At 45.6% G+C, this 25,379-nt stretch overlaps 2 protein-coding genes across 8 annotated transcripts in view; both read left to right on the top strand.

Annotated features, from left to right (window-relative positions):
* The window catches only part of LOC122366371 (tyrosine-protein phosphatase non-receptor type 4-like), a 73,508-nt gene extending 67,886 nt beyond the window's left edge, over window positions 1-5,622 (top strand). For all 3 annotated transcript variants that reach the window (XM_043338558.1, XM_043338559.1, XM_043338560.1), the window contains 4 exons: window positions 2,181-2,297; window positions 3,646-3,872; window positions 4,136-4,420; window positions 4,692-5,622. In XM_043338558.1, the coding sequence (XP_043194493.1) occupies window positions 2,181-2,297; window positions 3,646-3,872; window positions 4,136-4,420; window positions 4,692-4,781 (719 nt within the window). In that variant the 3' untranslated portion in view covers window positions 4,782-5,622. The remainder of the gene's footprint in view (window positions 1-2,180; window positions 2,298-3,645; window positions 3,873-4,135; window positions 4,421-4,691) is intronic.
* A 10,844-nt stretch (window positions 5,623-16,466) lies between these two features.
* Window positions 16,467-25,379, top strand: part of LOC122366378 (guanine nucleotide-binding protein G(I)/G(S)/G(T) subunit beta-1) — a 32,125-nt gene continuing 23,212 nt past the window's right edge. For 3 of the 5 annotated variants that reach the window (XM_043338581.1, XM_043338580.1, XM_043338576.1), the window contains exon 1: window positions 16,479-16,620. The gene's annotated coding sequence lies outside the window, so the exon portion shown is untranslated. Of the gene's footprint in view, window positions 16,621-25,379 lie in introns of all 5 variants that reach the window. The other 2 variants (XM_043338585.1, XM_043338582.1) reach the window with 2 other exon arrangements.

The following is a 25,379-nucleotide window of genomic DNA, read 5'->3' as shown; positions in this document are numbered from 1 at the left end:
ACCTGTACGGATCGAAGGCAGCCCAAAGTAGCTCTTGAAAGAGATGTCTAGATTTATCCTTCACGTACTTGCATTTGTTGATTCGTTTCTGGAATTGAATGCCAACACGATTCCTTTGGCTAGCACTGTTGTCACCGAATGCATGAACTAGTGTCAGACTAGTGTCACTGAGGTCACACAAGTAATAGTAGAATGCATGACTGATGAGGATCGACATTTAGCTTATACTCGTACAGTTTATTTTGGACGGTACTCGCTCACTACGATGCAGGTCAAACCCAACAATTGTCATTTTACTTGCAAGCATTTCGCATGACATGCAAATGCATACAAGCAATCAGCTATCTGCTATTGTTCGGAACAATGCTTCACCCCTGTCAACCGGAAGCCAAGCACTTTGCAATGGAAAACAACCCCACTGCCTTGTAAGATTCTAAAGCCGACCGGCTGTTCCATCAGCCGCGACTGTCGTTTGTCACCGTCGCTGCCTCACACACCGCCAATGACGCCTCGTCAGCGGTGGCCATCTCCAGGGGATAGTGGATCATTTCCGGTGTCACCAGCGCCCACCGGGCCCCGGCGGCCAAGTGATTAGTTCCGCCGGAAACGGCACATGTCCGGTCCCCGCGGACCGAGTTAGACGTCGCACTGAGGTGCGTAGAACGTCCTGCGCACGCTCCTGATGAAACACGGTGGACTTGAGAGGTCGTTCGGCGCGGTGCGGCTGGTGTTTTATTACTGAGGCGGTAGGAAGTTATGTGGCTCTGTGGCTGGTGCGGCCGTACGTCGGCTTGTGTGGGCTGTAGATCACTGATTACGTCCTGCTGCAAGATGTAGTCTCGGCAGAGGAAAAAATTCAATTTGCGTTACCTAGCGCTAGGTAGCGTAATCGTATACGGTTTCGCCAATTAAATTCAATGCGACACCGTTTATTTATACTTACCAGTCCTCAATTCACGTTAAACAGAGTGGTCGGTAAACAAGTGTTTTATTTGAAAAAGAGACAAGTGAATGTCAACTTAGGTTGTAAATCGAGGAAAACAATTTTACCCGAGTCACTTTATATGGAGAGTGCTGTGTGTTTTCGCCGTTTTTAGTTACATCAACAGCATGGGGAAATAATTCAACTCGGAACTGAGGCCAGACCTCTGTGCAGATGCGCAACACTGGCCTGTTGGACCATTGGTGGGGCGTCAGTGCGCGGCCCTGTTGCTCGAGTCTGGTTCTCGTCACCTCCCGGCTCTGGAGAAGTCTGGCACGAGCCACGAGGGCAGCTGAGGCCTGGCGGGACCCGACGGGGCCTGCTGGGTCTGCTGTGGTCTGGCGGGGCCGGGGATCCGCCAGGGACTTGGCGGTACCTCTCGCAAGTAGCCGGAACTGGACGAGACAGACGCGTGGCGTGAGGTCAGTTCCGCCATATCTGCCCAGTGGCCCGGCTGGACTACACGATCTAAGTGACGGCCCCTGTCAGCGCCACGTGCCGCACGCCTGAGGCGGAAGCGGCTGGGGAGGGGGGAGGGGGCATGAATTAGAGCGTAGAAGGGGGTCGGGTAGGGGCGGCGGGGTGACGGACATGTTCATCGGCGCTGCCGCAGCGCAGCAGCTCTGTCGGCCGCCGACAATGCGGAAATGAATGACATCCGGACCGTTTGCTATGCGTGTGTCAGTTGCCCACTTCCGGTCGGCCGGGGGAGCGGAGGGGAAGTGGGAGCGGAGGGGGAAGTGACGTCATGCGTCGATCAGCCACGTCAGCGATTGACGCGCTGCAACTGGAACACGCCCGATCGCCGCTGTCTGTCTGCACTTTTCCGCGATTCTGTCGGCGGCACCGTTGAGTCCTGCAGGAGTGGTGTTTCCGCTGGGCCGCGGCGGACGGTGATTCAGACGGCGCGGTGGATGAAAATAGCAGAGGGCGAGGGCGCGGCCCCACCCGGGCGAACGTCCTGAGGATGTGGTGCACCCTCCCCACTCCCCGCAGCTCCCATGGCGCTTTTGCCTTACCCACGGTTGATACGGATCGACTCCTCGCAAACTGAGGTTTTAGACTCGCTTTTTGTGGTGAAACGCCACAGGACATTTACCCGTTCGTTTTATACACACGAGAGTGATCGTTGGATCGAGCAGTCACGTAACAAATATAGACAGGAAGACTGACCACATCTTCTCCCTCTCCTCGACAGACGACTGCAGTCGGGTGGTGCTGACAACTGCCGAATCGGGAGACTACATCAACGCCAACTATGTGAACATGGAGATTCCCGGCTCCGGCATCGTCAACCGCTACATCGCCGCCCAAGGTATGTGTCTCTGTTTGTACAGGATTGAGTGACGGATGTTTGAATTCCTTATAGCGAGTTGGGCTTTGGACAGCAATCGTGAGACATGTGGCGCTAAGGCTGAAAGGGAAATGAAGGCGGGCTAGGAAGGCTCACGGAATATCGTGTGTCGATATATTTACTTTGTTCTTGCGGCATAGCTGTGTCAAAAATGAGGATAGCGTGATCGCACTTTTCTTTGGCGCCCTTTATATATCCCGAAGCGCACCTTATTAGACCGTATTTAGGCGTTGTAAACAGACTGCCGGCGCCCGGCAGAACTTCTCGGAACGACCACGTAACCGGGCAAGTGCTAGTGTGTAATCGTGGGTGTGTTCGAGCTTTTGTCAGTCAGTAGCTGCATTAAATCTACGCCCGTCATTGCGCAGTTCTTACGAATGCTCAATCCAGCTCCTGCTTGTTTCTTTACGATCGTCAAAGCGCTTAGCTTCAACCACCGAAAGGTGAACACTCGTATGCCAGATGGTGGCTGCGGCTCGTGAGTCCGACTCCGGCTCCATTCGCGCCAGTTCCGGTGGGCATAAATCATCGTCTTCGAGCAATAAAACACATTCAACTTCTGACGAATGGATGGGCGGCGCCATGGCCGGGCCGACAGCGAGCTACACGACTTAGTCCATCGGCGATAGCATTACCGATGCAGATCTTTACGGAGGAACCAGTTGGGACTGCGCAGTGGATTCGCCAGTTCACAGGGTCCGCCGCGCCGGCCATCGCGGCGTGCACGGGGCGCCGTGCACACGGCCCGTACACGACGGCGCACGATCTATGCGCGATCCGTGCACAGTGTGCACAGGGACGGGAGCGCGAGGTCGGCTACCGGCGACCATCCGGGACCGGTTTTGGTCAGACATGATGTAAATGCAGATGAGCTAGCTCTACTTGGAAAGCCAGGCAGCGAGTCGCTTCGTCGAGCGATCGTATAGCGACAGAGAGCCGGCTGTGATACACCATACTTCCTGCTAGTCATGCTAAAATTTGACGTCACATTATCCATATTTGACGTCATGCTTACGTAGGTGACTTACGGGTCAGCCGGAAGGAATTGCGGCAATGTCAGGAGGTGGAAGGTGATCGGCGTACTTCCTGTTGTCATTGTGTCGGGATATGCAAAATACGAGCCGAAGCGCCCTCTCTGGTGACTCCAGTGCCAGGTCCTATAGCCTGCGCCATCTGTGTTAGACCCATTTGGGTAGCTCCACAAGGAAAACGGCTTATACTCTTGTGTGCTTACTTCACTGCTTGTCTAGCTCACAATGCATCATCGCTCTGCCTTTTGTCTGACGTTCTACTCCCTTTTTGTCCACAGGTCCGCTGCATCACACCACGGACGACTTTTGGGCGATGATCTGGGAGCAGAAGTGCCCCCTGGTGGTGATGCTCACCACCCTGGTGGAACAGGGCCGCGTCAAGTGTCACCAGTACTGGCCCGACGAGGGTCAGAGCATGCTGTTCGGCGACTTTGAGGTCACCACCGCATCAGAGGAGGTCACGGAGAACTTCGCCTTCCGAGAGATCACCATCATCTCCCAGGAGGTGTGTACCACTTGTGTTTTTGAGCTAAGAAGTGTTCGTATTACGGTAAAACTTTAAGTACTATTAGGGTTTCATGCCAGAATGCTAGCTTATTCTGCCTGTCGTCGTCTATTCCCTACCAAATGTGACTCGACCAGATCTAAAAGGCCGTCTTTTTATGCCAAGAGTTTAATTTCTGACCACTCTATTCATTTTGTCCTCTTTAGCTCTCGCTGATCACCTCCACTGCTCTCCCCTAACCTCCCACCTCCCTCTCCCCACAGACGGGCGAGGAGCGTCACATCTCTCACATGCAGTACGTCTCGTGGCCGGACCACGGCGTGCCCGAGCAGCCGGCCGACTTTGTCCAGTTCGTGCAGCGGGTGCGCTCGGCGCGCGCCGGCCTGGTCGAGCCGACCGTGGTCCACTGCTCGGCCGGTATCGGCCGGACGGGCGTGCTCATACTGATGGAGACAGCCATGTGCCTGATCGAGGCCAACCAGCCCGTCTATCCGCTGGAGCTGGTGCGCACCATGCGGCGGCAGCGCGCCATGATGATTCAGACCACTGTGAGTAGCGGGAACGGGAGGGTGAAACGGGAGGGTGGGGGCGGCGGGCGGGAGCGTCTCCTGCGTTCGTATATTCTCTTCATTACGGGCTGATTCGAAGCAATTATTCAGTGCTAATAAATCTACCGAAATATTGCGAGGCAGTTGCTTTTGCGTGAGCCTATTATATTATCTCTAGCCTCTACCATTGGCATCTTTTGACGTGTTGGATAGATAAAATCACAACTGAGACCGACGCAATCTGACCGTGTTCTCCCCGTGTCTGTTTCAGAGTCAGTTTGAGTTTGTGTGCGAGGCCGTGGTGCAGGTGCACCGAGAGGGCACGGTGCGACCCCTGGAGGAGCTCAGCAGTCGGGACTGAACCGGTCGCACGGGGGCAACGGGCCGCTAGTCAACCCCGCGAGTACAACCGCGCCGTCAGCTCGGCAGTGCTGCCACCTGAGGGACGGATTGTCATCTGCTACCTTTGGACGGCGCCACCAGGCGGCGAGCTTGTGATTGAGCTCCGCAGCGCCTAGACTTGCGGTTTTTGGGGTCGGTGAAAGGAGGGGCTCAACGTGGTTATTGTGGGACATACTGAGTGGACATGGTTTCTGTACGTGCTTGCTGTGACATGTCCGGGCTCAGCGTATGCGCGCGATTTGATGACGCCGCGCCTTGTGGTCGTGACGTGCGGGCCGTTTGTTGCTGGAGGCCGCTGCCGACCGTGTTGTGCTCGTGATAGGGCTCGGTGTCGGCTCGATATTCCCGCCGCGTGTTTAGTGTTCATCGTGTCTACCAGCACCGATCCGACCCGAGCAGGGTTGATCTCGGAGTAGGTCACAGCGCGCTGAATGTTTTGGCGCTCCAGACGTGTGTTCCTCAGAACGGTGACCCTTCAAAATCGTCACCGTGGAATCATGTCACAAACTGATGGACAGAGCGTCCCCAAAAGTAGCCGCTGATAGCGGTTCAGCGCTTACCCGGCGTGTTGATGTGTGCATCGAAATGGAAGTGCACCACACCGCGTGACACTATGACAGACATTGCTGCGTCAAATCGTGTCCGTTTTAGCAGCTGAGGTGTCACGTTAGCACACAGCGGCGAGATGGCTAATCGGATTACCTGTATTTATTTTAATGTGCGAGCATGATCTGTATGTGCTGACAAAATAACCCATGTGTATATTTATGATACAATACAGTAACGACGTGTTTCCAGTTGATGAGCTTTTGCGCTTGGGTGGCCCTGCACTGATGAGAACCGGTCGGATGATATTGATTGGATGATTGTTTTTTTTTTTTGTTAGGTCCTTTCGATCTTGACGAGACCATTTCAGGGCCGGAAGGATGATAGGAATTAGGGGGAGACATTGCTCTGGGCAAGCACCCCGTTGAGTCGCCGGGGCTGAGCCTGTCCAGAGAACACTGGCCGACCCGCTTCCCAAACACTCACCGCACCCGGCTACGGGCGCGCTCTCACGGGCATTCCTGCAGTGGATAAAGTTGCTGTCCAGCCCTGATCAGGGGGTTGAATGAAGCGTAGAGGAAGAGGATTAATTGAATGTCCTTAGGGTGGAAACGACGGAACGGTCATCATTCGACGAAGTGTAGTTTTTGTTGCAGCTATTCTGATCACCTGGTGATGCATTATATTGACGTCCACCAATGCTTTTATATAAATCTATAAATGAAAATAGCAGATTCAAATTACTCACACATAGCCTAGGCCCTAGGAACTATCTCTATGAGCCTGCAACTGCAACGCTATATTATATAGCCTTGAGCCATGCGGAACAGCATACATTCAGGCGTACTACTACTAGCGACATCTAGGGACTGCATTGTCGTCAATGGTGTGGTGACGGCTGACGCTGTAAAAAGCCTTAGCTGACTCTGAAGCCAGTGTTTTAAAAAATGGGGAATATTATGCCACAGTGCATAAAATGCATGATTACAAGAGAGATATCCAGTAGTCGTGAAATGTAAAAAAAAAATATTGCAGCATTTGCGCCCCAGCAAAGCCCATCATGGGATGTTGGGCCTGTCTTCGGGATGTTGTTGATGAGCAACAGAGAATACACATTTTTGTGTACCACGTTTCCATTTTTCGATTGAATTTCTCAGAATTTGAAGCAAAAAGGATTCATGTGCTCTCTCGTTTGGTCATGCATTGCGTGAGAATTGCAAGCAATAAATTGGTGGCCGCAATTTAGTCAAATATTTTAGAGAAAGAGGTTTACCGTACTAAAGTCAGCTGTCTGCCAACATACGGGACCTTCATGAAGCTTGTGCGAAACAAACAAACCGGACACGCCTAAGAGCTGGACTTTTTGATGACGTCTTCGGGTGACGTCATGTCGTGTGTGACGTTTCGTGAGCAGGTAAGGAAAAGTCACCACCGCTGGCGAACATTTGGTGCGGTAAATGGCAAACACAAATGCTGCGCAGAAAAGACAAATGTGTAACTTCAGACAACATTCGTTCGGACGACACTCTTGCTTCAGATTTCTTGCGGGGAGGACGTGGCAAGAACAGCTGATTGACTTTCTAGTGGTGACGTGGCGGTGGAAGACATCTTGGATCTTTAAGTTTTTGGTTTCAGTTTTGTTTAATTTCAATTCGTTCATCATTTATAAAATCCCAGTGCACAACGGTATGTAAAATGAAGCCGGGAAGGCCCGGTAAACGGGTGAGGGCTGATGAATCTTTTTTCGATCAAGGAAACAATGAAAACTCCGGGTCGTACCTCAAAATCAAACTCCTCTCGGGGAAAACACTTAAATCCAGAGGCTGGCCATGGGTGCAGTTAGGTGTTAGAGGTGTCCTGGGGGATGTTGACAAGTTGGAAAAGGCTAGTTTTTTGACTGATGGATCTTTGCTCGTCAAAACGAAACATGCTCTCCAAACTGAAAAGTTTCTGAAAGTTAGGAAATTTGCAAATGAGGACTGTGAAGTATTGAAAGATGAAAGGCTGAACACATCACGGGGCACTATTCGTGCATATGACTTAGAAGAACTTAGCGAGGACGAGGTGGTCCAGTGGCTAAAGGACTTTGGGGTTGTTGGAGCAAAGCGCTTCACCAGGAAAGTGAATGGACAAACACAAGGGACCCCAACCCTGCTACTTACCTTTGACAGACCATCCTGCCCAACAAAACTGCAAATGGACTATGTGACATACCACGTGCACACGTATATACCAAACCCCCTGCTGTGCTACCGGTGCGGCAAATTTGGGCATGCTCAGGAGCGATGCACTAAAGACAAGGTATGTCTAAACTGTGGACAAATGCCTCATGAGGGAGAATGCACGCCCCAGTGCATCAACTGCCGACGCACTGATCATGGGTGTCAATCTCATGACTGTGAAACATGGCAGAAAGAGAAAGAAATATGTAGGATCAAAGTGGAAGAGGAGGTATCTTTCAGCCAAGCCAGGAAACTGTATGATGACCGCCATGAGCCCCCTGTTCTCAGAAATTATGCTGCCACTGTGCGCACTCCACATATTACTGGAAGGCAGGAGGATGAGGAGTTGAAAGGAAAGGTAGAAAAGCTAGAGAAGAAGGTAGATGAGATGATGACATTGCTCAAAAAACTGACTGAGTCGCAGATCACAGAAAGTACCTCTAAAGGTGCTGCTAGTACAACAGACACAGTACGTGTAAAGGAAACCCAGAGGGATGTATTACAGAGATCGAGAGGTGATGAGACAATGGGAGATGCTACAACAGACAGTGATGAAGGGGAGGTGAATGATACAAGGAAAACTCATGAAATTACGCAACCCATGGAAAGAGATGAGGGAGACGAAATGATTCAGACATGTGACTTGACACAGACAATAGACACAGTGAAAAAGACCAAAGATGCTGCCAAATGGCAGACTGTACAAAGGCAAAAGGGTTTAGGACGAGGAAAAGGCAAAACCAAACCACAGGTATCTGCTTGTCCAGATACCATCCCCCCCGCTCCCCCGCTTGTGAGAGCAGGCATATCCAATGAAAGAGCAGGGGACAAACCCATGACAAGAAAGCAGTCATGGGTAGATATTTCACAAGCGGCATCAGACAACTGATTGGAGTGAATAGTATATTCACTAGTAGCTAGTTAGTTTTTCTTTTCTTTAAAAAAACAAAACAAAAAAAAAACAAAACAAAAAACAAAAAACAAAAAACAAAACAAAAAAACAAAACAAAAAACAAAAAAACAAAACAAAAAACAAAAAAACTTCTCTAAACTCTAGAGGCAAACACATACTACACCATGGTGAAAATAATGCAATGGAATTGTAGAGCATTGATTGGAAAATGGGCTTCTGTCAAACCCTTCCTTATGACCCAAACATGTGATGTTTACTGTTTACAGGAAACTCACTTCCTTCCATCAGATGAATATGATTTTAACTTGCCGAATTACACAAGGTATGATGTTTTTGGCAATGATGAAAGGAGACAGGGAGGTGTGTGTATATATGTTACTAACAGGATTCCTCACAGACTGATAACTGTGAACACCAACTTACAAGCTGTGGCCTGCTCCATACGAATGGGCAGCTCAACCATGCACATCTGTTCTCTTTACCTACCCCCCACTGAACCTTTACAATATGAAGAGTTGGAAAGTCTGATTAAGCAGCTCCCGGAGCCCATGGTTATCTGTACGGATGCCAACAGTCGTCATATGCTTTGGGGTTCGGATCGATGTGACCGAAGGGGAATGATATGGGAACGTTTGATCAGAACTTTTGGACTCAATGTTCTCAATGATGGTAGTGCTACTAGAATTGATGATTACACTGGGCTGTACTCCCATATCGATCTGACAGTATCTTCAGGATCAGTCGCCCCCCACGCAATGTGGATGACTGAAGATGATCCTCATGACAGTGACCATTTCCCAATTTATATAACACTGAATAATGTTGTTGACCCTTCACAGGACTCAGACTTTTTTATGGATGGAACTTAAATAAAGCAAACTGGAATGAATTTAGAGAAAAGTGTACACTCAACTATGATGATCAACTGGGAGTAGAAAACTGCAAAGTTATGACAGACCTTATTGTCTCAGCAGCAACAGAGACAATACCTAAGAAAACTGGACATGCAAAGTACTGCTGTCCTTGGTGGACAGATGAGTGCAAGAAAGCGATTACAGAACGGAAAAGGCTATTAAACCGATTTAGGAGAAATAGAGAGGTCCCAGGACTATTACTTGAATATAAAAGAGCAAAGGCCAAAGCCAGACAGGTTATTAGGCAGGCCAAGAAAGACTCCTGGCTTAAACTCCTTAGCCTCTTCAATTACCAGACCCCCTTACCCAGGTTGTGGGAGATACTGAGGAAATTCACAAGGAAAACGAGATACAACAGACCTTTACCCGTCCTCAGTATAGATGGACGTATTATCGATGATACTTTTGAAGTTGGGAATACACTTGGACGATACTTTGAAAGCATCTCCTCGCAGGAGAACTACTCAGAACATTTTCGTACACGAGTTGATGACATTATTAGAACTATGCCTGATTTCCGTTCTAACAATGCTGAATGCTACAATGACTTATTCACCTTACCTGAACTGACAAACGCCATAAAACGATGTGGAAATACGTCTATAGGACCGGATAGACTGCATTACGCTTTTTTTAAACATATGGGGAATACTCAATACGGAGAACTTCTTAAGATGTTTAACGCAGTCTGGACGGAAGGTATTTTTCCGACAGACTGGTCACATTCATACGTGGTCCCTATCCTGAAACCTGGGAAGCCGGCTTCCAACCCTCAGTCATACAGACCAATTCAACTTACCTCATGCATGGGTAAAATCATGGAAAGAATGATAGCTGAAAGGCTCAAATGGTATACCGAAAACAAAGGAGTGCTATCGAAATACCAGTGTGCCTTCAGGAAAGCACGATGTACGGTCGACCACATTATCAGACTGGAATCAGAGATACGACATGGATTCCTCTACCACAAATATACGTTGGCAGTATTTCTGGATTTTAAAAGTGCTTACAATTTAGTGTCTACCCCTGCCCTCCTTCTAAAGATGTATACATTGGGCTTCCGTGGAAGACTGATGAAATTTGTGGAAAACTACCTGAATGGAAGAACCTTCCAGGTGAAGTGTGGTCGATTATCACAGATTTTTGAACAGGAGAATGGAGTCGTCCAAGGGGGAGTTGTTTCGCCGATACTTTTTAACCTGATGATAAATGATATTTTTGAAGGTATTTCAGATGAGTTCTCCTATGCTATGTATGCAGATGACTGTGCAATTTGGTTACAAGGAAGGCATCTTCCACAACTAATAACAACCATGCAAAACGCACTTGATTCCTTGGTGGAGTGGGCAGATACGTGGGGATTTACTTTCACGCCTACCAAATGTAATGCAGTGATATTTGGACGATATATGAAAAGAACTGAATTAGATCACATTTCCCTACTACGGATTAAAGACGAACCAATTGCATACTGTGACAATGTAAAGTTTCTTGGAGTGTTTCTGGACTCCAAGTTAAACTTGAACAAACATATCCAGTACGTTCGAGCCAGAGCATTAAAACGCATTCCCATATTGAAATGCATATCCGGACGTGAATATGGTGCCGACAGAACCATTCTGTTGAGGATGTACAAATCCCTTATACGTCCCATCCTAGAATATGCCTGTCAGGTCCTTGATGGACCAGCAAACAATGCAGTGCACTCCCTTGAAAGCATACAGAACGCGTGTTTGAGGGTAGCTACAGGAGCATTGCGGACTTCTCCGGTAATGGCACTGCAGGTTGAGTCACATGTACCGCCACTCTTCCTACGACGTTGGGAGATGACTGTCAGATATGCCCTAAAAGTGACAGGATACGATGAACATCCATGTCGAGACTACATTGACGGGACCTTTACTCTACCTGACCTAGAGTGGGGATATATTAAGCGAATATCTGGATTCCCCTTCTATGAACGTCTGCAACATGTCGCCCGAAACCTTCGGATAGTTCTTCCCAATGATGTGACGCTTAAAGCCAGTGCTTACCCTGTATGGCAGCGACACCAGTGTGACGCACATAAACTAATTGAACAGCAGAAGGCTAATTTGGAGAGATGTGATGTTTTGCAGGCCTTTGAAGAGTTTAAGGGTACACACCCTGGATATCATTTCCTTTACACTGACGGTTCGAAAAGTGAAAGGGGCGTGGGATGTGCTTTCGTGCACGGAAACATGCAGTATAAAACGAAACTGAAACGTGACTACTCGATTTTTACAGCTGAGTGTGTTGCTTTGCTCCAAGCTGTACATTATGTCCAACATAACCAACTGGCAAACAGCGTCATTTGTACCGACTCCCTCTCGCTGCTATTAGCCCTGCAAACAAATGAAAGTAACCACCCTATGGTTACCGACATTAAGGATACTTTGCATTGTCTGAAGGAACACAATCTGCGGTGTGTAATCCTTTGGGTCCCTGGACACTGTGGAATCTACGGGAATGAACAGGCAGACCTTCAAGCAAAACGGGCTGTTTTACTAGATAGGACCGAGGAGGAGTATGAAGTGTCTGTGCAGGAATATGTGTCTTTTATCCGTGCAGCATGTTTTGATCAATTTAATAGCATGTGGGTAAACGATACTCGCCAGACAAACCTTAAGAGCATAAAGCATGTTACGGGGAACTGGGTGTCTTGTCGCCGGAATGTCCGACGTGAGGAAATAGTGTTATGTCGACTGCGGCTTGGACACACCAGAATCTCGCACTCGTTTATTATAGACCGTGATGTGCGACCAGAATGTAGTACCTGCGGCCAGTACGTGACAGTGCAACACATGTTAATTGAATGTCCGAACTACGCTGACCAAAGAAGACATCTCAGTGTACTGTGCCGGCACCATGGTGCGCCGATGGAGCTGGGTACTCTACTTGGTGACTCATACCCTGATATTACTGACGCTTTGTTTAAGTTTCTACACGATAGTGAACTGTTTAAGAAAATTTAAGATTATATTGTTTATTGTATGTTTATGTTATGTGGCTGTGATATGTACAGTCTTTACCGTTTTGTTTATTTTAGTGCAAGTCTCTGTTGTTGTCTACTATGCTGTGTATGAGTGATAATGAGCTGTGATGTATGCTGTGAAAGTATGATATGGATGAGAATGAGATGAATGAATGAATGAATGAATGATGAATGACAGTGAATGGAAAACATGAGAGTGGAGTAGAAGGAGTAGAGATTTATAACAATGGTAAATAGCTGCTACTAACTCGGTGATTTGCTTCCCCCTCCCTCCCCACCCGCCACGGCACTCGCGTACACTAAACCGCTACAATATATCGGTACTGACAGTCGCACACACACATATTCAGACTATATCAGTACCGTGCACAATCAGTGTAGACCACATTGCTGTGTGCGATAGGCCGAGCTGAAACACAGCGCGCTCCTCTTACAGGATAACAGAGGAACATATGTTTACTCTATATACTCTGATACGTTTTTGGTATATACGCGGATATGTTGATCATATGTGAACGATTGGCGTGATGGCTGAGTGCAGGCCTTATGAGTATGAGCTGATGTTAAACTTGTGAAATGTATGATGTTTGTTTTTCTTTCTCTTTAATTTACTTTATTTTTATTTTTAGTTAGTGTAGTTTGACCAATCACTAACATCTAACTACGGCAATACCAACCTAAACTGATAAATCCTAACTGGACAAATCCTGGCAACGCATTTCCTTGTCCCATGGATCGCTTAGTTCCATTCCCTGGCCATGACAAGAAGGAAGAGAAGATGTGAAGACAACTTCTGGACGCTCTGAGCCCAAGAGGCTATGCGCCCTACACCAAAACAACAACAACAACAACGTTCGGACGACAATGTCAAGGCGAATCAAGAAGCTCTTCATGCGATTGTTAGTTATCTGTCGTGCTATTTTAGTATGATTGTTATTAGCAGTTTATTTGTGAAATGTATTATCAAAATCAATGTTTATTGAACGCAGATTCAGTTTATTTTCAGATGTACCTAGGTACCCTTACACTTCACTCATCTCAAGCTGTTCAAACACCCTTGACAAAGTCGATTAAGATGAAACGTTGGGTATAATTTATACTGTGTTTTCTCTGCATTATTAACATATTCATCATATATACAATATAAGGGCCACATGCTTTTTACAGGGAGACATGTCAGACAGCCCAGTAGGATGAGGCTTCGTCAAGCGTCATTTTTAGCAAAGCTTTTCTTGCTTAAAATCCAGTCCAAGTCTGCAAAACATGGCAGGGCTTACACTTTGGCTTACACTTGACTCCCAGCTGTTGTGTCTTTGCTATGCGATGTTAAACATATAAAACATCTTACTATTCATGTATGCGCCATGACTCATGTAATCTTTTCACAGCCAAGACGCTCCTAAGGTACCTACTGGGAATGTGGGGAGTGCAGCAGCATCAGTGCAGCACCAATGGTCGGATGCGACGGCTGCGATAAATGGTACCACTTCCGTTGTGCGGGACTGACTAAGGAGCCAGGTAAGCGCAAATGTTTTCTGTCTCAGTATTTTTGTTGCAGCTATAGTGATCAATGAAATATTTTCCGCACTGTTCAGCCAAACATGTATTTCAAACAATCTGCTTCCCAACCAAGGGCATCGCCACAGGGTGGGGGGACGGAGGGGATCTCGTCCCCTCCACTTTTTAAAATTTTAGCGTTACGCCTATGGCGTTGCATGGAAAGAATCGACTTGAAATGGTCCTCGTCCCCTCCAAAATGGTCAATGTCCCCTCCAGTCGTCGCAACGTGGCGTCGCCCCTGTTCCCAACTACACAAATTTAGTCAACCAATGTACCAATATGGAATTTTCAGGTTCATTTGAATGAAATAGGAACAATGATAATTGTAGATTACGTATACCTGCAAGAGAGGAAAACAGAATACATTGTATTGCTTGTCCTTCACCAATACTGTTATTTTTCCATTTCTAGAAACACCGACATGGCGATGCAGGTGGTACTGCCTGGTGAGGCCGCGGTCTCCGGAATCGCCTGCAGACGAAGTCACCTGGCGTCCATCTGCACATCACTTGCAGCAGTGAGGCCTGCTGACAGCATCTGGCAGTGTCGGCAACGTGCCAGCCAGCTATCTGGAGTCCTGCTCACCGCAGGTCGCCGACAGGAGGGGCGACGCATCGTCTCCGAGGTCGCCTCAGCAGCAGTGAGACCCCACTGGCCGTCTTCTTAGGCTTCAACTAGATTGCGAACAACCTATGCTGAGACAACGCCCATGACGTGTGATCCGGTACCGCTACCGCACTGCGTGCCTGTGCCCGCCGTGAGCCGCTAGTGCATGGGTTCGACCATGAGAATATGTGTTTATGTTGCTTTTTATACTATTGTTTATACGTTGAAGTGACGAATTGTTTATTTTTCGCAAGCCTCCGCTGTCCGGTTGCCTGCAGCTCCATGCAACGCCAGCTGTACTGTTGTTTTAATGTTGTCTCTCCGCTCAGCTGTACTGTTGCCTCTCCGCTCATATATGACACCCTCTATATGAATGGCACTACTGATTGTCACACCCACTGTCCGTATTGTCCGTAGTGGTGTCTACGCCCATGTTAATACAGCGTGCAGAATCCAGATTCTATTGAGGAGAGTTGAGCCAAGTCACCATAGGCTCGGGAAGAGAGCAACGTGGAGGCCCACTGCCCCTTCCCCGGCCCCCACTGGGGGCGCCAGCCGGCAGCCACTCCAACTTTTGACTGGATGTCAAGAGCGTCGCCACGAGGGGAACGAGTCGCCGGCCAGCCAAGGTAGCCAACGGCGTGTGAAGGTTGCCTGACCTCGAGGAAACTGAGATGGCATCAACGGAGGTTTTATTAAGTTGAGGCGACCAAAATTCGAGCGGCAGCAGCCTGGGCACCTTCACAGATAGCAGTGCCGCGTATCAGGGCGCTTTCGACGTTGAGCTGGGCGCCGATCATCAGGACGCCGAGGGAATATGACCCAATATCCCCCGTAAATATGTGCCTCGGAAGGGAGACCCAACCATAAAACTGAAAGCTCGCCGTACTTTATCCACTATTTTTCGAGCAGGTCCATAGATTTCCGTCCTCAAAAGTGCGGGGATATTCCCCAGTGTTTGAGCTGGATGGGACTATAGTGGCGTTTACACCGACAGGAGATTCCCATTGCCGGCTGTGGGAAACTACTGTCGGTGTAAACGCCATTCATATTTCCTGCGTCACTCCTGTGGGGACGCCCTTACTCCATGGTGCCGAGCTTATCAATTTGGATATCAATGGAATCAAAATCTCTTATCGATCGATGAAGAACTAAATTACCCCGACCCGGAGAGCGTCTTTGGAATCAAAGCAGTAGCACATGACGCAAGACTTTAAGCAAATAAATCCTTCTTGTCTAAAATAAAACATTTGTGTATTGATAAGAACGTTTTATAAGCAATGGTAGCAAGATTCTCCATGTATTTGGTTAAAGTGATAATTTAGTAGCAGATACTTACCGTCGCATTTCGTTTTTTTAATTAATAATTTATATTGTCAGAGCTAACAACATGTCTCTTCACTCAACAATAATTACAAAAGTGAAAAAGAAATGATAAATTGCTTATATTTTGGTGAAACTAAAAATTAATTCAGCACATATTTTTTTTACAGCGTTGAAGTCCAGCTCCAAAGGACAGCTGACGATCGTAGCCGAGCAGGCTGTTTGGTACTTCTTCACTAACTTCTTAGAAGTACCCGTTAGTACCGATCATGTCTCACATAATAAGCTATTGGAACAAAAATATCCATGTTCTTCTAATTATTCTCCTTTTACACTTCAAATTAATACTTTTGAAATGAATTTACTAATTAATTTCACAAAAACGGCTTGAAATTTTACAACGTGAAAATACTTATTCCAATTTCCACCATGAAACCACCACTATATTACTTGCTTACAGAACCGTGCGCACAGTGCGCGCAGTTTTATCGTGACGTCAGAGGGTGCTTCCTCAGTGGCGCCCCCTGGCGGGGAACGCGTGCAAAAAGTCCAGCTCTTAGGCATGTCCAACAAACCGCGCCCTTCTCCGGTGTTTTCGTTGTTTTTTGCTTATTAATTGGACGACATTTTATAGATACTGATGGTTTGAAGACGCATTTATATGTAAAGGGACGTTGTGTTTCCCCGCGGGGCCACAAATCGTAAGTACTCTGTGATATTCGTTGATCTGTTGCGAGGGTCGGCTTATCCCGGGTTGACGGTCTTCCATGGATGTTTGCGTGTGTATCTTTGCTTTTTCATGTTTTACAATGCTTTACTTTAATTTTGTTCACTATTATGCTGCTCAGAATCAGCTGTAACCTGGTTTGTTCTAGCGATAAGTTAACGTTGGATATGTTCATCAATTCGATCCTGCGCCACTTTCGTCTCAACCTGCACTTGAATGCTGCATTTTGTCAATTTGCCTACATCAGTTGGTGACATACCAGGGAAATAAGCTAAAATTAGAGCGCTCTATTAATTGCTCCTGCCCCATGTTGAAGAGATACCCCTAAAAGCGTGATCTTTTATCGGCCCTTACGCAGCAAGGCAGTACTTCTCAGACCGGTGGATGGTACCAATAGAAAGACAATGCGTCAAAGATTAACATGAATAAATGAAAATAACATTAAAATGTTAATTAAGCGTAGAAACAAGTCCCAAACATAAGCTAATTATTGCTCCTACCTCGGCGACGGCGCTCCCCGCAGTCAGCGGAGAAGCTAAAATAAAAGCCACCATCCTCCTCCGTAAGTCAATTTTAGAGCGGCCGAGTGGACCGATGCGGGGCCACCAAACTGAGATAAGACGTGGCTAGCAATTGCAAACCGCCGACGTACAATATGGGATGATTACTCTGAAGCTTGAGTGAAAGCATGAGTAGATTGCAAAAAACGAAATGCATAGATTGGTTGATAGATTATGTGGCAATAGTACAATAGGCACAGCTCAATAGATGAAGCCATTTCTATGATGTTGACATTTGACATAACCCTTCCTCTCCTCACCTATGACCTAAGTGCATTGGCAGTTGCCGGCATAGTTTTTGAGCACGAGTGTAATTCGCCATCGGACCGCAATGCATGTTGCTAGGCTGCTGCAATTGCAACGAACATACGAATACTGCCTTCTTTTGTAGACGTTTGTTTTTTAGGCGGTCTTTGACGTACAAGGGGGAATACCTGTCGACAACTTGAGTTTCTCCGAATTTCAAAAACTCCCAGAATTTCAATTCCTTATGCACTGTTGTAGGTACAGCTATGTTCACAAGTTTTCGTTTCCTCCTGTTCTAAAAAGGATGATATTTGTCGAATTCGTGCGTCGCTGATAGGAGGGTGCGTTTAATAATTAGGCCCAACGCTTTCTGCATCCGCGAGTACCTTCAAAAGGGAACAACAGTTTCCATTTATTACACTATGGGACATGTGACAAAATGACCACTGGAACACACATGAAACGGAGATCATATTCCTAAAAATGTCTACAAGCACTTCTTTTCTGACACTTTTAGCAAATACCATCTCAAGTTAGGTGGTTGACAGACAGTCAATGGAGATCTGGGGAGACTGAGTGATGCCAATTCACCACTTAACTGATAATGAGGGCCGAGGGGAGAGAAACATGCAACATGCACAACTGACAACTTGATAAGTGACAAAACACTACCACTATTGCGCAGTGCACAACAAATTACAGCAGCCAGCCCAAAAATACTTTTGGTGGCTAATTGCAAAACAGGTCACTAATAAATGTCTTAGTTGCAGCTGAACACTGCACAATGTTCACACTGTTCACGCATTGAGTGAGATGCCACAGGTGGTTTGAATCACACTTTGGTACAACTGCAAATCTGAAGTGTTGTCATGAGGTTCATGCCTCCATGATCACAGCACTTTGGTTGTGGCTGGCATAACACTTGTAGTCTGCAGAGTTCCACATGAACTGCAGACACCTCATCTGGTGGTCTTCATGTTGCTCAACTTCTTCAGGAGGCAAATGTCGACCACCCAGCAGAAGCATGGTCCTGCAGAAAAGAAAGGTAATGCATAAGGTACAAACATTATCTGCTGAAACAGCCCCTTCTGTTGGCTGTTATTAAACTTTTAACATAACCTAACAACATGTAATCCATGTATATTACATTTGTTGAAGTAAAATACTGCCGGCTATTTCAAAACCAGAAAATGAAATTATATTGAGGCATAATTCACATGCTCAGCTATCAGTATCAAATAATAAATTAATTTAAAATTTGGAATATCCTATAACACACATTCATAGAATATTCTACTTCACGTCACAAGGACTCACAATCTTTGTTGGGTGTTTGATTGACGCATTGACTAAGTTTGTCTTAGGTTTTATTATTGCAAAAAATTCATATTGCATTATTGTATCAAAATACTGCCAGCAATAACAAAACAAGAACATGAAATGTCAATGAGCAAGCCACCTTTCCTAAAAATGGGTTACTTTGAAAAGAATTTTAGTTTCTTTTAAGGAAAAGGAGAAATGAGTATCAGGTAATGAAAACCACTCAACCAGCAAGTGGCTGGGTGGTTTCACAGCAAACATCAAGCCAAAACATATATTTACATTTATCTAACAATTGAGCCATTTGACTACTACCAGGATATGTGAGCAAAATAAGCATCCAATTATCCAATGTTGACTTACTTGCAAAGTTTATGCCTTATGTTATGAAAATGTGCCACTAGAATATGATACTTATCATCAAATATTATTTAATTTACGATTTATTTCGATCGAAACACACATGGAGTTCCGCGCCATTTTCGTCGACGATGAATATGATCGTGTTTCATGAAGAGATAAGGGGTTTCAATGGTCTTTCAAAGCAATAATTTGATGCAAAATTTGGTAGGAAATAATATAAAGCTGGTTCAAATGGCCATCAACCATTTAAAACACCGAAAATACTCACAACTCCGTTCCAACGACCACGCAGCACCGCGCACGCCACACAACTGGCACAATGCCAAAACTGCTGTCACAGCAGAAATGTTTTTTTTTCTCGATTGCAATTGTGGAATTATTTATAAAACAGAAGATGCTCTTTCCGAAAAAGAGACTGATTTTATACACAGATGCATGGAAAATAAAAAAATCCCGGTAAGTTTATTTGTATTGTTTTGTCGATTTTGACATGCTCCTAGTTTGCAGCCATATTTCGATAAGTTCTACAGGGAGTTCAAAATTATTTCAGGACCAATCTTTTCCTCGTTCATTTTCCCGTCGATCATGAAATTTTTAGAGCGGAACAATTAGTTTCCAGGCGGTCCGAGCGGTTTTCGTGAGAAGGGTGCAAAAATCGGCGTCATTTTTAGAGCCTCGACACCAGCTCAACACAGGACCCTATGGGAGACGGTGAAGTAGCGGAAGCAATAAATAGAGCGCTCTAATTTTAGCTTATTTCCCTGGTGTGTCACCGACTGACATACCTACCTACGTGTCTAGAAAACGATAGTTGATATTGTGACTGGTATTAAATTACTTAATTTTAGCCCATAGTGATAATTTTTGTGGGAGTAGTATTTGCAGTGCCTAAGTAAACACTTACTTTTTATGAATGATCCGCGACTAAGTTAAATTGTTAAAACCGTAATTTATATATGAATCAGTGAGGCATCAATTAGTTCCCATATTTTGTTCGACTTAAGCATAATTTCATGCCATTTTACTTCTGACTCCTGATAGGTGCTTCCTTTTCTCTACCTTGACATTAGAGGAGAAAACTCAAACTTGATTGAGTAGGTACCCGGGTATAGTGCGTGTTGTTATCTACACATTTGATACGGGAAAAGTGCTATGGGTGCTATGATTCTCAAGCATTTTTGTTATCATTGCTTATCTTATCCATACATTAATTCTTTTAGTTTAACTTGTGGCTCAGTTTTTGTGTGTAGGTCCTGGGAAACATTTCAGAGCTACCTATGTCATGTGATGGCATTCCTTCAGAGTGAAGACTTTTCACTGCATTCATATTCCTATTATACTGGATTAGTGATATCTTACACACATGCTAGCTGAAACAAAGACGACTGTGATTTCACACATCTCAAACCTGAGCTCAATACTTAACAAGAATTGAAAATAAGGCTGTTTGGGTTCTAGAAGAAGACATTATGGTCGGTGTTGTAGCCTACTTCTTTATTAAATCACACGTTCTTCCGTGTCAGCTTCAATTCACTTGGGCCAATCTTGTCTTTCTGCTAGGTTTTTGTCATATCTTGGTTTGACCTGGTTGGATGTTTTTGCCTCTTTATATGAGAGCTTAATGAATCCCATGTATGATAGGAATGTGAAAATATCCTTGCAAGAACAAGTAAGCAACCTATTACCTATGAGAGTGCAAATGCAATTTTAAGAAGATGAAAGTGCAGGAATCAGTTATCAGAATCAACCATCTAATATCCTAAGTCGTTTTTAAATATAAGGATTGTCTTTCTACTGATGCTTAAAAACATTGTGATAGCAAAATATTGTGTTTCAAAGGTTTGTTGACATTTTGTCATATTAGATAAAATGGGTTCTAGTTTTCCCAGTGACCTCATCATTGGACTAGAATTATATCAGTCTCAGATTCCATACCTTTACTGAGCTGAAATCCAGGACTAGCTAGTGTGAATGTTTTGGGATTTAGGGTCTCCTGGATCAGCTTCAGGGGTGGTAACTCATAGCATGATAGCTTTGCTGATGAACTTGGAGTTAAACCACTTTTGAAAGTGAGAACTTTAAAAAGAAGTGGGCATAGTTGTACTATGTTGAATCATTGATCATCTGTAATATCTTTAGCACTCCATTCATGTTTATGTGGCTGATAAATGATTTTTTTTTGAATTGTGTATGCCATTACCTAATTTAAAAGTGATATTCCATTGAAAACCATCTCATTTAATACCAACAATGGTACCTAAGTGATATAGTGATATAGTTAGCACCTAAAGTAGTGACGTAAAAGGATAGTGTGTGCCAAAGTACTCTGGCTGATTGACTGCCAAATTGACTGACCAAACCTGTGTACACTTAGGCATTGGGTTGTTAGGGAATCGTTTTGATGTTACCTATGTTAAATGCTTACACAACTAATTTCAGATATTATCTCGAAGAAGCATTCAAATTTAATGATAATCTCTGGATTTTTTATTCAATAAACATTGTTTTTAGCTATTTTGCTCCAGTTTCTTTTTTAACAACTTTCCTAGCCAAATGAATACCTAACTTGCTAAACTAGGTTCTAGATAGATTTTTGCTCCTGGTTGGTCATGTTTTGCTCATGTGCTACACCATCCTTTCTTCTTCAGTAATGATAGTTTAAATACTTGTGTTCCATGGTTTTCAAGGTTAAAGTATGATAAAGTGTGCATTGCCACTAGTTGAAAGTTTAGAAATTAAATGCTTTTACTTTCAGTGTAGATGTGTAGATAATTTATGTTTCAATGTGCATAATGCATATCCTGTCTACTGGTGGCACCCTCACATTTGGTGTGCTGACTGTTCATGACACATTATCAAACAAAGTAGGTAGTGCACTGGTTTGGTCCTTGATAATGGTCTATGCCAGATAGACTGCCAGGTATATATTACATCTATGGCTATGCAGTATGCATTGCATACCATTGCTGCATTTAGAGTTAGGCCTGATTGTGTCCATTTAATCTTGATTTGATGATATCCTGTTGTAGGGTTTTCTCTTATCTTAGCTTTAGTAATGATTTTACTACTTTTTTTTTTTGCTGTGCTGAAGGCAGACAGAATCGCATGCAAGCACAAGCTGACATGAATGCAATCTGAAATATGAATTTCTTAGACTTGAAATGGGCCAATAGCCAGAGGTCATTTAGGTCAAAAGAGGCCAGTTGCTTGTGGGCATGATTGAAACCTGATGATGGATGTGTAGGTTCTGTCAGTTTATTTTTCATGCCCATAGGCGGCGCAACGGAGAGGGCACCGGGATACCGTGCCCCCTTTGATTTTGACATTTTAACATTAGCCCAATGGGCGTTGCATGGAAAGAATGGGATTAAAAGTCGGCAGTGCCCCCCCCCCCTTAACACGCGAATTGCTGGGGGGGGGGGCGTTAAACGCCCCCACTTTTTTTCGCCGGGTCATAGCATAAAAACGGTGCGCCGCAGGCGCGCCAAATCTTGGGTGCCTGTAGGGAATTGATTGAAGTTTATTGTGACAAAGTTTCAAAAAAATCGGTCGGAAAATTTTTGAGATATCGAGGTTTTAGTGACGTCATGATTTCTGAGTTTTCGACAAAAAACGGCATATGTTCAAAAATCATATAAAATCACAAAATAGATATACAGACATGCCGTAAACGCCATTAGACTGCCAATACCATGAGCAATCTAATGGCTATCTTCGATTATTGATTATTGTTCCGCATTTTCCAAAATCTTGAACTGAATCTTGGCAATTTCTCGTGACTACTTCACGACCATGATAGGTACATGAATTTCTTAAATTGAACTTTTTGAGCCAAACTCGTAAACATATGAGAAAAATAATGTCACCATCGTGTTCTACGCTCCAAATTACCTATAGAACATGTGTCACAGGGTGCGAATATCAGTTCTGATTTTCGGGGATATGTGCCTACCCGGTTGACCTGACCTTGACCCTGACCTATGCTTGACTGACCCCTACATGGAGCTGACACTCTTGTAAGCCTTATATGATGGATTGTGCACCGTTTTGACAGAGTTTATGACGAGAGGCGCCCATTGCGAAGTCCTGAAGTCCATGCTACTGAAAGCCCGATTTCCGGTGTTTGACCTGACCTTGACCTGACCTGTGACCTCAAAATTCAACTTTTAAGTACTCATCTGAAGCGTCTCGGCGCGCTCTTTCGTTTGCCGCCTCGTGCGTTTCGCTGCGCCTATTGGTTCTCGAGTTATCGGCTGGGGGCGTTTAACGCCCCCCCCCCCCCAGCAAACGGTGGGTGGCGAAATACCCCAGCAACTGCCGGGTTAAATGCATATCAGTGACCACCAGTGAAAGTGAAAGTGTCTATTATATACCGTTTTGTTCAATACCCTATATTTACTCGCCACACATAATAATCCATAACAGTGCATTGCAATTGAAAGTGAAGTGGAATGCTTCTTCCCTCGCTCATTACCATGAAGGTGGGTATGACTGCAAATAAGATAACGGCTTAAATGGAAAATGCAGCCAGCACATAACTCAGTGGAGACAAATTAGTATTAAAATATCCTCTTTCCTGATATCCAAATCTAAAAGAAATGTGCTAAATGTCTTGAGATGAGTTTGCCCTTTTACTTTATGAGCTCGCATGTTTTTCATGCGCTGTGCATGATGTATATTGCATAGTAATTCAATGTTTAATTGATCAAGTGTGGTGCAACTATTTTTTCCCGGGGACTCGGACTTTGTTTAACCCTTTTTTAGGATTAAACTTTTTTATCTGATCCTTGATGCCAGTTCAGTGCATGTGCTAGCTCTGTCATCTTATTTTCATTATCTGTATGGCGTTTCATAACTTATGCATGCGAGATCTTATGTTGCATATTCACTTGAACATTAGCTACATGTAATGATGCCACTACAATAAGAAATCTAGACACGTTACTTTACTCATGCGACCGGACTCGACTCGCCTTGTCTTCTCGTCATATTTGACGTAGCTGTTGTTTTCAGACTCAATAGTGTGGTATCTCGGGTCTCACTTCTCGCCGCTCGTCTTATCGTCGAATACTGTGTCTGTTTCTCTGATAAAGGAACATTAATCGCCGTTACGGCCTTGGCAGTTGATCGAGTTTATCCGTACTAATGTAAATATGTGTCAGTGTAGATAATTATATACTCAAAGACTTTGATGCTGCCGCTGAATGTATGATTTGTTTATTCTTGCCTTGTAGGGATAGGTGCCTTGTGAATTTATTCGTTGATTGTTGATTGTTCACAGTTTAACATTATTTACCCACTACCTATGCTTGGGTGGCTGATGTTAGAATTGGTTGAAGCATAGTTCAAGTAATTATTCGTATTTGTTTGCAATTTTTTAAGGTTACTTTTTCAGTTACACATTACATTAATGTTAGGCCAAAAACCATCGTGAGATACTCAAGCAGGGAACCAATCGATCATATGTCGTTAAACCTCGTTTGCCATAGATGTATTTTTTCTCTCTGATATTTTACGTCCATCAAAGGGTGTCGTACGGCTCCAGCAGCAAAAGTCTGAAGGCTTTGACCAACTGTGTGCTGCATATTTGAAGACCTATATTTCAGTGCTATCCGTGATATTGTCTGCAAAACCCTCAAACCACACATTCGGAACACGTTCCTCCGCCATAGTCTTTATCCAACACAGCGAACGGACTAGTCCTCGGCGGGCGGATCTGTGCTGGCCGGTTTCCCATCGGGCGCGGCCAGAAAGGGATCGTCATCCCGCGGCGTTCCCACGGCGCGCCTCTGGCCGGCCGAGCGGCGCTCTCGTCTTTCTGCGCCGGCCGCTGCCATTAGCCGAGCTGGCCAGGAAGGGGAGCGGCGCGCGGTGGTCATTGTGCGCGGCGCCGGCCGCCGGGCGCATCGGCCGCCTTACTTAGGGCGCGCATTGTATCGGTGGGGCGTGGGCTGTGGCGCGGCGTCGGCCGGCTGCCAGTGCGGAGCCACTCCATCTCGCTACCGGCGTCCGGCGCTGTCTCCCGACTTCCGCCGCCGCGCCGTGCTAATGGCCAGCCCGCCGGCCGATGGCGAACGGCCGGCCAACGCCAGAGAGGCCGGCCGGGGATGCTGCGCCGCCTCTCCGCTGACCCGGCATCGAGGGGTGCCGGGAGGAAGGCGGCCGGAGAGGGAGGCGGCCGAAGAGACAGATTAGAGGGGAACAACCGCTGGGAAAGCCTTTTGGGATGGTAGAGGGAGTTTTC

The sequence above is a fragment of the Amphibalanus amphitrite genome, unplaced genomic scaffold (assembly GCF_019059575.1).
Source record: "Amphibalanus amphitrite isolate SeventyFive unplaced genomic scaffold, NRLGWU_Aamphi_draft 000801F_arrow, whole genome shotgun sequence".
Lineage (NCBI taxonomy): Eukaryota > Metazoa > Arthropoda > Thecostraca > Balanomorpha > Balanidae > Amphibalanus > Amphibalanus amphitrite.
The sequence above is the reverse complement of the archived record's forward strand: the minus strand, read 5'-3'. Positions and strand labels throughout refer to the sequence as shown.